The 13,853-nt window shown below is 44.7% G+C and overlaps 1 protein-coding gene across 1 annotated transcript in view; it reads right to left on the reverse strand.

Annotated features, from left to right (window-relative positions):
* The window catches only part of LOC131892442 (uncharacterized), a 35,125-nt gene extending 21,272 nt beyond the window's left edge, over positions 1-13,853 (reverse strand). Inside the window, exons 1-3 of the mRNA XM_059242326.1 lie at positions 13,373-13,853; positions 2,874-2,985; positions 505-586 (exon numbers count right to left, since the gene is read on the reverse strand). Coding sequence (XP_059098309.1) covers positions 505-586; positions 2,874-2,985 — 194 coding nt within the window. The 5' untranslated portion in view covers positions 13,373-13,853. The remainder of the gene's footprint in view (positions 1-504; positions 587-2,873; positions 2,986-13,372) is intronic.

The following is a 13,853-nucleotide window of genomic DNA, read 5'->3' on the forward strand; positions in this document are numbered from 1 at the left end:
GAAGAAAACCACGTGCACTCACAACTCCCATACTTTCACCGAGGAAACCAAGTCACGTCAGGCCATTTTTGGCCATATTCCTCTTCTGGAATATAATTGGAGGAAATTGTCTCGTTTTGCAGAGAGAACTCGCCTTCGCCCAGATGATAACTCACTCAATCTCAGCGAGTCTTGCTTCACTCTTCAAGCAAACAATGCGCGATTACTCGTTACCGCGGGTTTCGATCTCCAATGCGAACCGTGTCAACCACACCCTGTTTGCAGGGCTTGTCACGATCTCCATACCCGAATTTGTTTGTAGCTCTGTTTCAAATGTCATTGCTTGGCGTTTCTCATTTTTATATCTTTCAAAACCAAAGTTATTTCAATCCAATGGAACTGGTGACGTCACGTTCCCAAATAAATCCCCATGAGTAATCTTCCAGGAAGGCTCACTTTCCTTCCCCTCACCCATCAAAATGAGCTAACTAAGAAACCAAGATCAAACAAATTTCAGCAACTCACCTCTGACATAATTCTGACGCTTTACTCCAGGAATGTTTAATATTAAAGAATTGGTAACAATGCAGTCCACGAAGTTTCCAACCTGGAAAAACAAAACAAGACGGATCGTTATGGCAAGAGGAAATTTACAATTTGAGGAACAACACTTGACTTGAACACAACAAGTTGGAGTAACCAGGTATCCCGTGGAAACCATGATTTTTGACTTTCAGCCACTTCCCCTTCCTTGGCCACAAAATCACAAGAATATAGCAGTTCAACCCCAAAGCAAAACGTGCACAACCAAACCGCATAAATCAACATTCAGAGGGGGAACAATTTGCACAGGAACCAAGTACGTATGATTGTCATCATTGCCTTGCCAATCTCCGGCTCACCTAAGGAGGTGGTCAATATGAAAAGGCATTTTTGATTTATTGCCAAATTGAGACGTGAGCAAGGATATCTATTTTCAAGCCCTCATATGTCCCTTAATTCTGATTTACATCTCTCAATTTGCAACTCCTTATGATGCAGCCTGACATTGACAAAAGCGATCGTTGTTCCTCTCATATTTAATCAAGCTTCATTAGTAAACCCCCTCTTTACCAGGAAGTGTTGCGGATTATTCAACCATCAAATATATTTTTTTAGAAACTTTTTGTTGCTCCCCTGCCCTGAGTTAGACTTCATTATTGGGTCTGGGCCAAAGAAGCTAATGGTAAATCCAAGGGGCCAATTTGGGCTGCCAGAGGGCAAAGAAGCCATGAAAAGGGGAATAAAACTATTCAAATTGGACTTGGGCAAGTAGGCAAACGCAGCTCTTTCTGCTGCCTACTCATATGGCCAAAAGGTGCTCTCTGCGGTAAACAATGGCCACCCTATATCCATCTACCTTACCTATCCTGCCGCTTTGCCGCTGATGTTTGAGGCGTGAACAATCCGATCTTGCTTCCACAACTTGGCCAGGCTTTGGAAGATTTCCTTTGGCTACAAACCTAGCCAAAGATTTCCAAGATAATGTGAGCACCAACAGGAACTCTTGTCTTGAGGGCAAAAAGAGAGGTAGATGGAGAGACCCGACCCTAATAAATATGTAAGACCTTTCGTTGGTTGACGAGTCCTCCCAAGCAACAAACAAATCAAAGCAGCATTCGCGGCCCCTCTTCTTGGCCATTAGGTAGGGCCAAGAAGCGAATTTAGGAAATTTCTTCCTCCTCGTCCAAGCTTTTCACAAGGGGGCAAAAAGATCCCTCCATTGATCAAGTCGTCAAGTTTCCGTTTGAGAGATAAGCTCCGGATTAGTAAAGTTTCACTTTTTTCTGGACATTCGCACACACACAAAAAATAGAACAAGAACTGGAACGGTTCTTGTTCGCCATTCAAACGATCTCAGGAGAAATCTCCCAGCTCTGTGGGTTATGTAGGACATTTTCATATGAAAAGAAGCGACCGCTTCTGATGAGTTGCCATGATGATCTCGTTTTCCCCGAATTCTGGAGCTGACGGTGAGCATCAGGGAAACGAAACTGGCCACCCACACAATCGCGAAACCATCCAAATGGTCGGAGGCTTTGTGGTGGGATGGGAATGAAAAATGTGATGTTTCGGTTTTGTACTCTCTGTAGGTCACACCAACACCACCATCGTCGTTGTCCAACCACAAGGATAGAAGACCACATGGATGCTTCCACTATTTCGGTCCATTGGCCAAGGTGATTGGGGTTGCCGGGTTCAAACCTCCAAATAGAGCACGAAGAGTACGCAGAACACTCGACCAGATCAATGCTAAATGTGGTGGTCTGGTCGGTGAGGAACCCTGCATTTTTTTTGACAACTTAAAACGCACTCTTTAAGCGCTCGTCAACATGAAGGGGGTTCATTACGTGTAATTGTTTGTCATTGACTTTCACACAGAGAAGTGATCAGAGACGAACGTTGGGTTGAAGGTTTGGGATCATTTCAATACACGTCTCAGTTCTTTAGTTCTTCTCAGTCAGGAGTATCGCCTAAGAGATCTAGTTTTGGGGCGGGGCCCCCCCCCCCTCCCCTTCCCCCCTCTACGTGCTTTACAGAATTGCGAGCCAATTTACAAGCATGAAAATACGCAAAGTAATTACACACGCGCATGATTTCTTGCCTTGGGGCCATCTTGGACTTTCTTCGTCCACAAAGCCTCATTTCAAGCGTTAAAGTCAAGGCCCTTCAGAGATAAACAGACAACTTGAAAAGTTTCACATCTTTGGCATACGGCATGAACGTACATATTCTCGATTGCCGACCCTGGCGAAAAGGTCGATTCAAATGTACCGCCTTTTTCTAAAGCCAGTGAGTGACCAAAAACAAACAAACAAACAATCAATCAAACATTGATTGAACTTTCAACTCACCTCGTGGACATTGGAAGAGCGAGTCTTGAGCTAGAGCAGATGAAACTAGAATGAATGCCACTATGGTTGCTTTTGAGAGCATGGTTATGCCTCCGCCCTCCCTGGGCTTCATCTGGAATAAACAAGAATGGAAAATAAATTTAGTTCAAGTCAACAGGTGTCAAGTGGCCATTACATTCGGAGTCCCTTGACTCCGACACAAATGGAACTTTTGCCACTTGAGGCGAAAGTTTCCATTTCTCTCGAGACAAAAGACAATTACTAACAGTATTGTTCGCGTCTACATACACAATACAGTCGTTTCGTCTTGCGTGCAAATATTGGACACCATGTAGTAGTAGATAGTAAATCTGAGCCAACATGGCGTATAGACACCACCGGGTCAGGCCAGCCAAACAATACCAAGTAAGAAGCCGGTCGATGAAAGTTGCCATCAAACGCAGGAAAAGGAAAGTTCGACCAAACTGAAACATGATGATACCTCGGAACCAAAAATAACGCACACATACATTTGGATTTGGAACCACGCTCAAGGCCAATCCCAAGGAGCTTCAAGCTTGTGGCATGTAGTTCGTCAGCCCGGTGGTAATCTACTTAGCGAATAATCGTAAGGATGCACAATTGATTGCTAATGAACTCGGAAGGATTGCGCCTTGTTAGTTAACGCTTCAATACACGCCCATTGAGGGAAGCAAAAATAATTTCGCAACCTTGACAGGGTGACTCCCCCAATCATCTTCCCCTGAGTACGCCGCCACTTGAACATATCTCAGCCAGCCAGATACGAGTATGTGAATGAAACCTGCATCATCATTCGCAAGTCGCACCCATTGCCTTCGGGGGCCCCTTCCAATGGCATTTTTGCTCGCCAAGGTGGTCGGTCAATTCAAACAACGAGGACGAGAAGTCAAGTATGCAGGGAGGTTTCGCAACGAGAAGATTTCAATAGACTCTTTTGAACCCTCCATGTCCTCGGCAAGAGGGTAGCCTGGCCCTAATCTCAATAACGCATGGCCGGCTCTGATAACTAATAACTTGAATTTTCAAACCCAAGGACAAGTCCACTGAAGCATTTGCAAATTTTTTTTGGCATTTTTGTGATCGCATTTATTTCCGAGCATCCACCACGAACTGCAAAGACCATGGAGTCAACTATCTTCACGATTCCACCAACGATGTGATTCACATAATGTACTCCCAATTCCCGATTATGAGGCTGTGTGGGCCTCTTTTGATGCGTCAGTTGATAAAGTAAGGGTTGACTTGCAGTTTCGGGTGACATTATTGGAGTGGCAGGCAAATGCTGACAAGCAAGCTCAAGCAGAACTTCCTCGTTCATTTGCTCAACTGTAAAATTGCACGTGATGTGCTGTCATTGTTGGGGCTCATATCCACCTTTATGGGACGCCCAAATCACCCCATTATCGGGTCTCTAAACCACGGAAAGAAATAACTCCATTGCAAATATTTTGAGGCACTTTAAGTACAAGTTGATGGCGTCATAGCAGATAGGGTAGCTGAGTTGGCCCACTGGCTTCACTGGATTGGCATCCCTGAATGTGGCCAATCAGTTAGATCAAGGTACAAGTCAAATTATGCGGAAACAGACGCCACAAACAAAACGTGCATTTCAGGGAATGATTCGACAGAAGTTCAATTAAACGCCAAGATCGAGATCAAGATATAGCCCTGATACCTGAATAGGTGGATTGATTTGATTGGCAATATCGAGGCATGATGCAAACATCTCAGACAAACACAGTGTTTCTGCCATTTATCGTTCCAAGCGAGCACGAACCCAAATGCTAGATACGTTCCCAAATAGCAGTAAACCCACGATGACGTCAGCTTCCAATCAGGCCCCAAAACATGAATAAAATCCGCAAATGTATGGCGGTGATCAAAGGATGAATAAATAACCCTTTTTTTCTCTCATTGTAAAGTTCAAGCCCAACGCACTTCTCACTTCACAGAAGGAAGTGTCGGAAGTGGACCAAAAAGGCTTGCCATTCATCTGTCGAAATGCTTCCCTTCTCATATCGCTCTGTTCATTCAATCTTTATTTCCCCCTTCAAGAACGGTGTCCATGATTGCTCAAGCACATTCCATTTGAAGTCTGGCATCTCGACTTACGACACGGCAATTATTTACAACTTCTACCAGGGTGTACGATTTTTGGCGTGAATGGGCGTGAATTAAGGCCAAGGTTATACGCTAAAAGGCTCGTTGAAATCACCAATCAGAAATTGCTGGGATAGTGCAGAAATTATAGATCAGATCTTGGCATTTGAAGGTGGATCATCATCAGAATGATTGCCATTCCTTGGAAGCGACTTACTTCCCTTTTGGTTCCATTTTTTGTGGCACTCAGTCAATAATCAGCAAAAACTAAATGTACGATCTGAGGATGAAAGTTCGCGAAGAAATATTGAACAACAGTTAATAACACCAAGTGAGCGAGTTGGAGACATCCACATGCACTGCCACATGAAAGCACCGGAAATGCCCAAGGCCTCAATTACCACAAGCCAGCAAGCAACAACGTTGTCTCTGGATTTCAGTCAGTCACTGGAAAATTATGCTCCGTGGGAATTCTTCGAAATCAAGAAACGAAACGAGACGCACGATCAGACCCATGGCATCTGAGAACACTTCCAATCTAGAGAAAACCATCCTGAAGCCCAAGACGTTGCCCGCATCTCTTCCTTCTACCATGGAAGAAAAAGAGTCACACTTCTTTGTGCAAATAGAGTAATCCAATGCCAAAGATGTGAAGATCCGGAAGTTTTCCGACGTAGAAAAAGTCCATTAGCCATGCAGGAATTGTGCTCCTATTTCCGAATTTCTGAGGCGTTGTCGGGCATATTTCTCGGGATGAGAGACCCCAATGAAACGATGTGTCATATGGCCATCCATAGCCAACGTTTCAAGGATAAGGAACACTATATTCCTGAGAATCACTCCATTATTACCCAAGACGCTTCTCGTTTGGGTTTTCTCAGGCTCGTCTTCCACGGCTCGTCACAGGCAATTTTAGGGCGAAAGTTCATTTTTTTCCTTTTAAACAAAATGAGAATGGATGCTTTGGTAGTGGTGAGGACTCTATTGTGTTCATTGAAAAAATTACATCATTCGATGTCAACCGCCACTCCCAAGCCGGGAAAAACAACAACCAATGTTAGGGTTTCGACCAAGTGTGGATTTGACGAACCGCGTTGAGTCGGACGATGAGTCTAACGAGGTATTGTCATTCGTGAAATATTGAGGCAGCGAGTGCTGTGGTTCGCAGATATTCATTCCTTGCCATCATGCATTAACCTTGTCATATCATCCTGGCCATGAATTGAGGAAAGCCTCCCTTCCCCCTTGAACCTCAATTTGGCGATGACTGATGGGGCCCAATACCCCCCTTCCCCCATTAGCAAGTACATTTTTACATACTGTACATATTGGTACAAAGAGTGCATCCGAGCATGCCAACAAGACGTGACAAAATACTTCCAATACTTCATTGGGAATTCAGATCCAGGGTGGAACGTGGACGGCTAGTGCAAGCAAGCAAAGGCGAATTTCTATCCCGCTGGTTTTGTCAATAAACCACTGATATACCTCTCAACCACATTCTAATGGTTCTTTGGCATCTCTTCGTGATCTTCACGTTAGATGAAGATTAAGAGAGGCTGCGTTTTGCCTTTATGATCTCTTTCGAACGGTACGAAAGCTATGGGCCCTCTAGCGGGGGAATTCACAAAGTATGTATATTTGAAGACGGACTGATGATGACCCGGAGGCAGGAAGAAAACAGAATAGCCCCATCATAAAAAACCAGTTCTATTGAATTCATCTTTTATTCCGCAGAAAGTATGTCAACGCTCTCCATTCTTCTTTAGTCCACATAGTCCACATTTGGAGACCAGAAACATGAATGCTCGGATTTCTGTACATATGAATAGGAAGGGCAAGTCCGCTGGCACAAGAAAGTCTTGGGAAAACTCCCAAAAACATGTTGACTATGCGGTAACGTGGTATTTACATATGGAGTTGGCCTATTCAAAGTTTCCGTCTCCCAAAACCACCAACAATATCTAGCCACACAATATCACAAGTATCGGAGGCCCCCACCAGGAAATCTTGGTCTGGCTACGCTCTTCATCTGGGTATTCAAGGCATTCAAGTTGTATCAAGCAGGAAGAACCATATTTCTCGCAACCAAAACAAATTACAGGGTGCCCCAGCACATGGGATGACACGGCATTCTTGTTGGAGCTTGCAGCAAGTGAGCGAGCTCAAGAAAAAAAAGAGCATCCAACCAATCACCTTGTTCAAAGGTAACGAGATGAGAACCTTTTTTTGAAGCAAGCGAGAAGAGAGGTAGTAGCACTTAAGCAACAAGGAACTTGGCAATTCACAACGAGCTTCAAGTCAACAAGTGAGACTGTAATGGTGCCAAAGATTTCCTTCAACACCGATTGATGTACGTCTTCAACTCCTACTTTGAAATGCATTCGATCAAGTGTAAAGATCACTTCCTAAGTGACCATATTTGGCAGGAATTGGAAGAGAACGCCACCCGGAGAGCGCTTTTTAAACCTTTTATAAAACCATTGGTAAGAAGCTTGGGAAGGGCAATTAATTTCATGGCGGACCATTCATAACATTTGGTCCCACTCCAACTGTGCAAAGCGTGAACACCGAGCGACAATGTGTGTTCTGGTTCTATTCACTGTTGCTGTGTTACTGCAATATTTCCCACTCGCATTGAGTCTCACACAATCGAAACACCGAGATGTTTCGCTCAAATTGAATTCCATCTGCGGTGGTTTCGCCAACATTTTTCTGGTCAAGTGCATCATTGCCATGATCATGATCACATCATCAAAATCATCATTTCCTCGAGCTCAGCCAATACCAAGAGAATCTTCCACGCCGATGAGGCATCTGACCAAAGCATTTGGCTGAGCCGAAAAGAAATGGCGTCCCACAAGGAGAAACACTCTCATCTGTAGTGTACATGAATGTATGCAGGCCTCTTCGCTTCCCGCCAGGGTTGCTAAAACCACAAGTGAGTCCGTGTCCACCAATTTAGACGTTGCCTTCCAGGGGTTCGACATATCTTCCACCGAAATAGACTCGATCAATTCTATAGATGATCATCACTTGTGCCATATTATTGATTGAAGTGAAGGGAGCCCTGAGGTAGAAGAAGAAGAGGCGGAGGGGAGTACGTGGAGGAATCTTGCCATAACTGTATTAACCGGACTGACTGGTTTCACCTGTTGTCCCACTCTGTCCAGGTAGAAGAAACTGCAAGACTGCCAACTACCACTGTTCGTCTGCAAGCTCCCAACAACTAAACAACCAATCGAGTCGAGATGAAAACCAGGGAGGAATTTGACTTGCCCAGAAGAAAAAACTGTAACAGGTTGCCTCATAGAAAATCAATTACTGAATTTAATACGAACTATGTAGCATGAACCCAAAAGCTGTTGCAAGACAAATATAAAATGTGGGAGTCGTCGAAGACATCCCGAATCCCGATAATTTGAAACACCCCGTTTGGACCAAGTCATAGGGATGACCAATCAAAGATGATAGTGCCAACGAACCGATAGACCGCATTCTTTGGTTTTGCAAGAGCAACGATCCCACATCAAAACGAAGCGGACACTTCAGGCATTCCTCTGAGGGAGAAATTCGGAATGTTTCTCGTCAGACTGGAGGGTGGCCATTGGTCTTGGGTACTGTTGTTTTTGCTTAGTTTATTTTTCATTTTCCGTCAACCCCAGTCATTCATTCGGTTGGGTGGTCGTCAATGTTCAATATTTGCTTTTATTGAAAAAAACAATTTTCCACCCAAAATGCAAATGGAACCAAAATGAACGAACGTACTTGGCTGTGAGTCAGAATTGCCAATGCGTGGCCAATGTGTGATTCCCAGTTACCCTGGACAATTAGTACTGGATGGGCGTGGCTGAACGATTCCAAGCAATTTCGTTCGTCGTCGTCCCCAATCGCCAAAAGACTTCGAGAATGCACACGATTTCCAAGTCAAAAAAAACATCTGTTGATTCATTCCAGTGTCCAAAAATCGATTGGCTCCGGAGCAAACCGGACTCCCAAATGCGATCCGAACAACGCGAACGGAACCCAATTATTTGAATTACGACGTTCAGAGACAGAAAAACGACGAAATGGCTTGATTTGATTAAAGGTCTTCTTTCTCTCTGCTCCTCGCTTCAAGAGTGATGTTCACAAAAAATAGCTCAGGGAAAACGATGATTCTTTGTTTTTAATCCGTTTCAGTCTGCCGTCTGGATGGTTCTTAGTCGCTCTGTGCGTGAGTGCGTGTGTGTGTGTGTGTGTGTGAAAAATCAGACTCATTCTCCTAATATCTTTTGACAAAATTGCCAGTTTGGTCGTTGACGTCTTTCATGAGGAAAGGCAGTGGAAGCGAAATGGTATGCAATCATCATCTCTCTCTCTCTCTCTGAAGATCCCTCTCTGAAGATCCCTCTCCACAACGAGCGAATTCATTCTTGGATTAGTGAAAACAAGGAGTCTTCTCAGGAGCTTCATCTCCTCCGGACGGTTCGTTTTGTCTTTCGTTCTGTCTTTCAGATCAAATACTTTCATCTTGAGCAACGTTTTGTCTCCGAGCGTTTAAGGCGGAACGCTTGATTCGATTTTAATGAGAGGTCCATACCAAAAGTTGCTCTCATTGAGGTCAATCCAACCACCAACACCAACACCAACAATGCCATCCAACCATCCAGCCATCAATCAATTCAAAATTTCCTTTGAAATCGCGCCCATTCTTCAGATGGATCAAAGGGCTTGTCAAATGATGCAGAATTTTACATGGTGATGCTAGCTAGCTTTGGTCAGCCATTCCTGGTTTTCATGCTTTGATGCTTGGACGCGGCACTTTGGCAATCCCAAATTCCAAATGCTCCCATTTGCTACAGATTAAAAACCAAAACATGTTGCTTGCTCTCGAGTTCATTGGCACAACGTTGAGCATGTGTGATAGCCAGTTAGGCCCATGCCAGGAGAGTTGGTCTGGAATTGAATGTGGAATCTTTCAAGCAGAGATCCGATCTTACCCGAGAGTCTCTTGAGCGCGTTCACACTCCATTTGATTTCATGCATTCTCTTCGAACTTAATTCCAATGCTGGACGACTGACTGGACAATTAGATGGTAGATGGTTGGTCGTGGCTCAGTGTAGAGACTTTCTCAAATTCCACCATCGAGTGGAGCTTACTTAGTAGTCAGGCTCTAATGGCAGTGATCCGGGCAACAAGCAAATCCTCGGATTAAGCAGCTTCACGGGCTATTGAGTCTTTCCCGATCTCCATCCAGAAGGCTCTGGTTGTTGGCGCCTTTGGTGGACTACAAATTAGGTCAGAACACTTGATATCGTGAATCCAACACAAAAGCCTGCCTACACAGATTCCCTCCCATTGGATTTGGATAGAAAGAAAGAGAGAGAGAGAGAGAAAGAAAGACAGACAGAGAGAGAGAGAGAGAACAACACGACGTCCGTGAAACACAACCTGGTCCGGGTTCAAAGAAACAGATGTTCATGGATTGTCTCGTGTTATCTCCGACAATCAGACCTCATTACTTGATGCATTGAGTGGGGATCTTCAGGGTGCCGTACTCATTGACCTGCTTGTACACGTACGTACCTGGCCTCCTTCACTCGCCGGCATCACATCATTCAGAAATTAAATTCGTTCAATGGCGGACTTGATCAATCGATCGACTCGAAACGATCATAATGGCCAATTGACTTGGCCTTGAGTATGCATTTTGGGAGAAAAAGTTCACTTCAACCATGGCTACCTTCCAGGCTCACTCGCATTGATATGAACTAGGAGAAGGCGGAAAGATAAATGATTCTAATCGGATGGCCATTTATTGATACAGTTTCATCTCGGAAATAGAAAACCCGTGCGCTCTTGTGGGAAGAAGGCCTTGAGAAAATGGAAACGCAATTGCCCCCCAAAGACAGTGTGGGGTCTTGGAAATGTTGGGAAATGGAATGGAGGGAGAACAAATCGCGAGCAAAGCAATCCGAATTTGTGTTCAAAAAAACCAGTTCGTGGCCACCCACCGACCCAACTAGCCCTGAAAAAAGTCGGTCTTGTCAACACACATCGCCGACCGTCCTTGAGGTGGCTCCAGAGATCACGACCACTACAATATGTTTTCTTCAGCAAATCATGCGCTCATTTGTCCATGGCCAGTTCGGAGGTAAATGTCATTATATTTCGCTAAATGGAATCGTGCCTCTCCGAATGTTCGTCTCACTGGACCTTTTCAAAGAGCAGCGCTCCACGATTGAATTTCCGTTCTGAATTGTGAATTGTGAATTCCAAAATGTGTCTGCACAAACACTTTGAGACACCTGGGTTAGCGGCCTCTCTCTCTCTCTCTCTCTCTTGTATATGCAAGTTCTGAATATTGTACGTTACACTGGCCGGCCATCTGAATGACGAGGCTGAGACCAAAGCAGTTTGTCACTTCTCAGAAGTCGTGACATTTTCTTCAACTCTTAAAGGTCAACCCTCGTGAGCGGCTTACTCGTAGCAGGAAGCCGTGATCTACTGTACTGTTCTCTACGTACTCCCAAACCGATCCCGGTGCAAAAACAGGGAGAATGTTTAATTCTGTTTCTGATCTTCGTTTGTAGTAGTAGTAGTTTTAGTGCTGCAGCACTCACTAGCTTGCTACGACTTCAAACCGTTCTTGATCTCTCTCAGTCACACAGACACTGGCATACACAATGGTGGATTTCTGTTCGACGACGCTCATTTTCTTGACAACAATTATCGACTTCCGATAAATATACAAGCAGCCAGATCTTTGGCCTAATTCTTGTCACTCCGGTGACCTCACCCGGAAAAGATCAGATCATAAAACGTTGAACTCCCGACCCTGTTTCTTGCCGGGAGAATTCGATAAAACGCCTCATTCAATTATTGCCTGGCCATTTGGCATTTTCGAGCTCCGGACTCTGGACTACCACCCATTTTCCCATTCTCCGATTCCAACCATCAAGATTAGTCTTCGTTATTTGTTACTAGTAGCTTGCTTCCTCGCCCCTGAAGAACCCAAAAGAGAAAACTGGACGTTGCCCATCTCAGTCTCGATCATCTCATCCTCCAGCTCCTTCTTGGGCAACATCAACATTCAATGTGACTTAACGGCTGTCTTCCTGCATTTCAAATTCAGAAATCTCTAATGGTTCTTCAAGCATACCAAAGCGCAAGCAAGCACCCACGAAAAAGGACCGGGTGTCTCATTCTCAAGCCCACCACTGAAGCTCGAAGGCGAACCCATAATCCCTTGGCCTACCCTGTGGCAACAATTCTCATCTGCCTCCTCAATTTGCTGCAAGTTCATTTTTCAACCAAGATGACCACTCATGACAGGCGGTTTGTAAGAAGAAACTACTAGGGTCAGTAACATTCGGCTTGGTCGACCTTAGGAAACCGTGTAACAAATAAATAGACTGATACAATAAGACTTAGCAATGCAAGAGAGAAAGAGAGATATGTAGCGAGAGACTTCCAGAGGTGAATTAGCAATTCTCCCCCACTATCGGAGAAAGGGTCAGATTTAATGCCCCGTCAAGTGGATAGCGAAGTCAAGACAATTTATCACCTCCACACATCTCGGGAGTTTATTCACCTTTTGGCAACACTCGCCATGGAGCGAGAGAGAGAAAACGTGGAGGAGCTCAACCAGCCAAGCCATCTGAAGTTGTTTCATAAATTGAATTAAAAAAAAAAGACTGAATCCAACTTTGTGACGACGAGCTCATCGTTTCTCCACATGGCAAGGCAGATTTCTGATTTCAGATTGCAACCACACCAAATCTGACTGTATCAGCATTCCAGGATATCTCAATTTCATCTCATTGGAACATTTCCGTGGCTGAAGCTCCGAACCAGACCTGTAATTCCGTATTTGAAATAAATGGCCACCTCAGGACGTAAATAGCCGGCCACCAACTGGCAAACCACCACAACCATCACCACCGATACCCCTACCAGTGGTACTCCTATTCCTACCACTACCATTACTACAAGGATCACTCAGGATGATGAATTCAAAGGAAGATTCTATCCAGAAACAAGTAAGTAGTGTGTTGCAGTGTGGGAAATTGTGGAAAATTTCACCCTTGTGGCACGCCACTCACTCAACAAGTGGCAAGCAGGCGGTCGTCCAGTCACTCCTACTCAATTCGTAAGAAATAGAGTGGTCATAAAAAGAAGTGCGTGTGTGTGAATTTGGCGTTCTCAGATAATGAAATATAAAATCATGGCTTCGGGCAACTGTTAGAATGTGCCTCCTGATAAAGGAGCCAAAAATGACGGTCAAAATTCGCCCTCAAGGCGAGGAAAAGAGACTTCTTTTTTTTAACTTTCCCCGGCGTCGAAGTCTCTATTGAATCATCGGCAATCATCAAGAGGAGTAGTTGTTGCTTACCTTGATTGGACTAAGTTCTGAGCAATGTCAACGTGAAGGATCCTCGTCCCACAATTGGGACTGACCAAGGATTCGGTTTCTCCAATCCCACCTCTGTTTTAGCGTTGGTTCACAAGCACACTCTGATTATCCGGATATGAATATCACTTGGTCATGGTTTGAAACTCTGTTTTTTTCCTGCCAAAGGCCAACTTTTCCCGTAAGAACTCTGAATATATTTGGGTGCCTCAGAACCTCGAGCCCAATGACCGAGATCTTGTACACTAAGACGGCGATAACCTGACTGACTGACTGACTGACTGACTGACTGACTGGCTAACTGAGTGAGTTTGGAGATGGTGGCACCTATCACCCACGACCAGCTCAGGCTGCTTCTACCGGGGGGTTTCTTGGTAGCTCTGAGTGTGTCCACTACCAACTCTACCAGTGTAACCAGCACACCAACCAATGGCTCCTTGCAAGCATTGCAAGCAAGTCGCCG

Source organism: Tigriopus californicus, chromosome 12, assembly GCF_007210705.1.
Source record: "Tigriopus californicus strain San Diego chromosome 12, Tcal_SD_v2.1, whole genome shotgun sequence".
NCBI lineage: Eukaryota > Metazoa > Arthropoda > Copepoda > Harpacticoida > Harpacticidae > Tigriopus > Tigriopus californicus.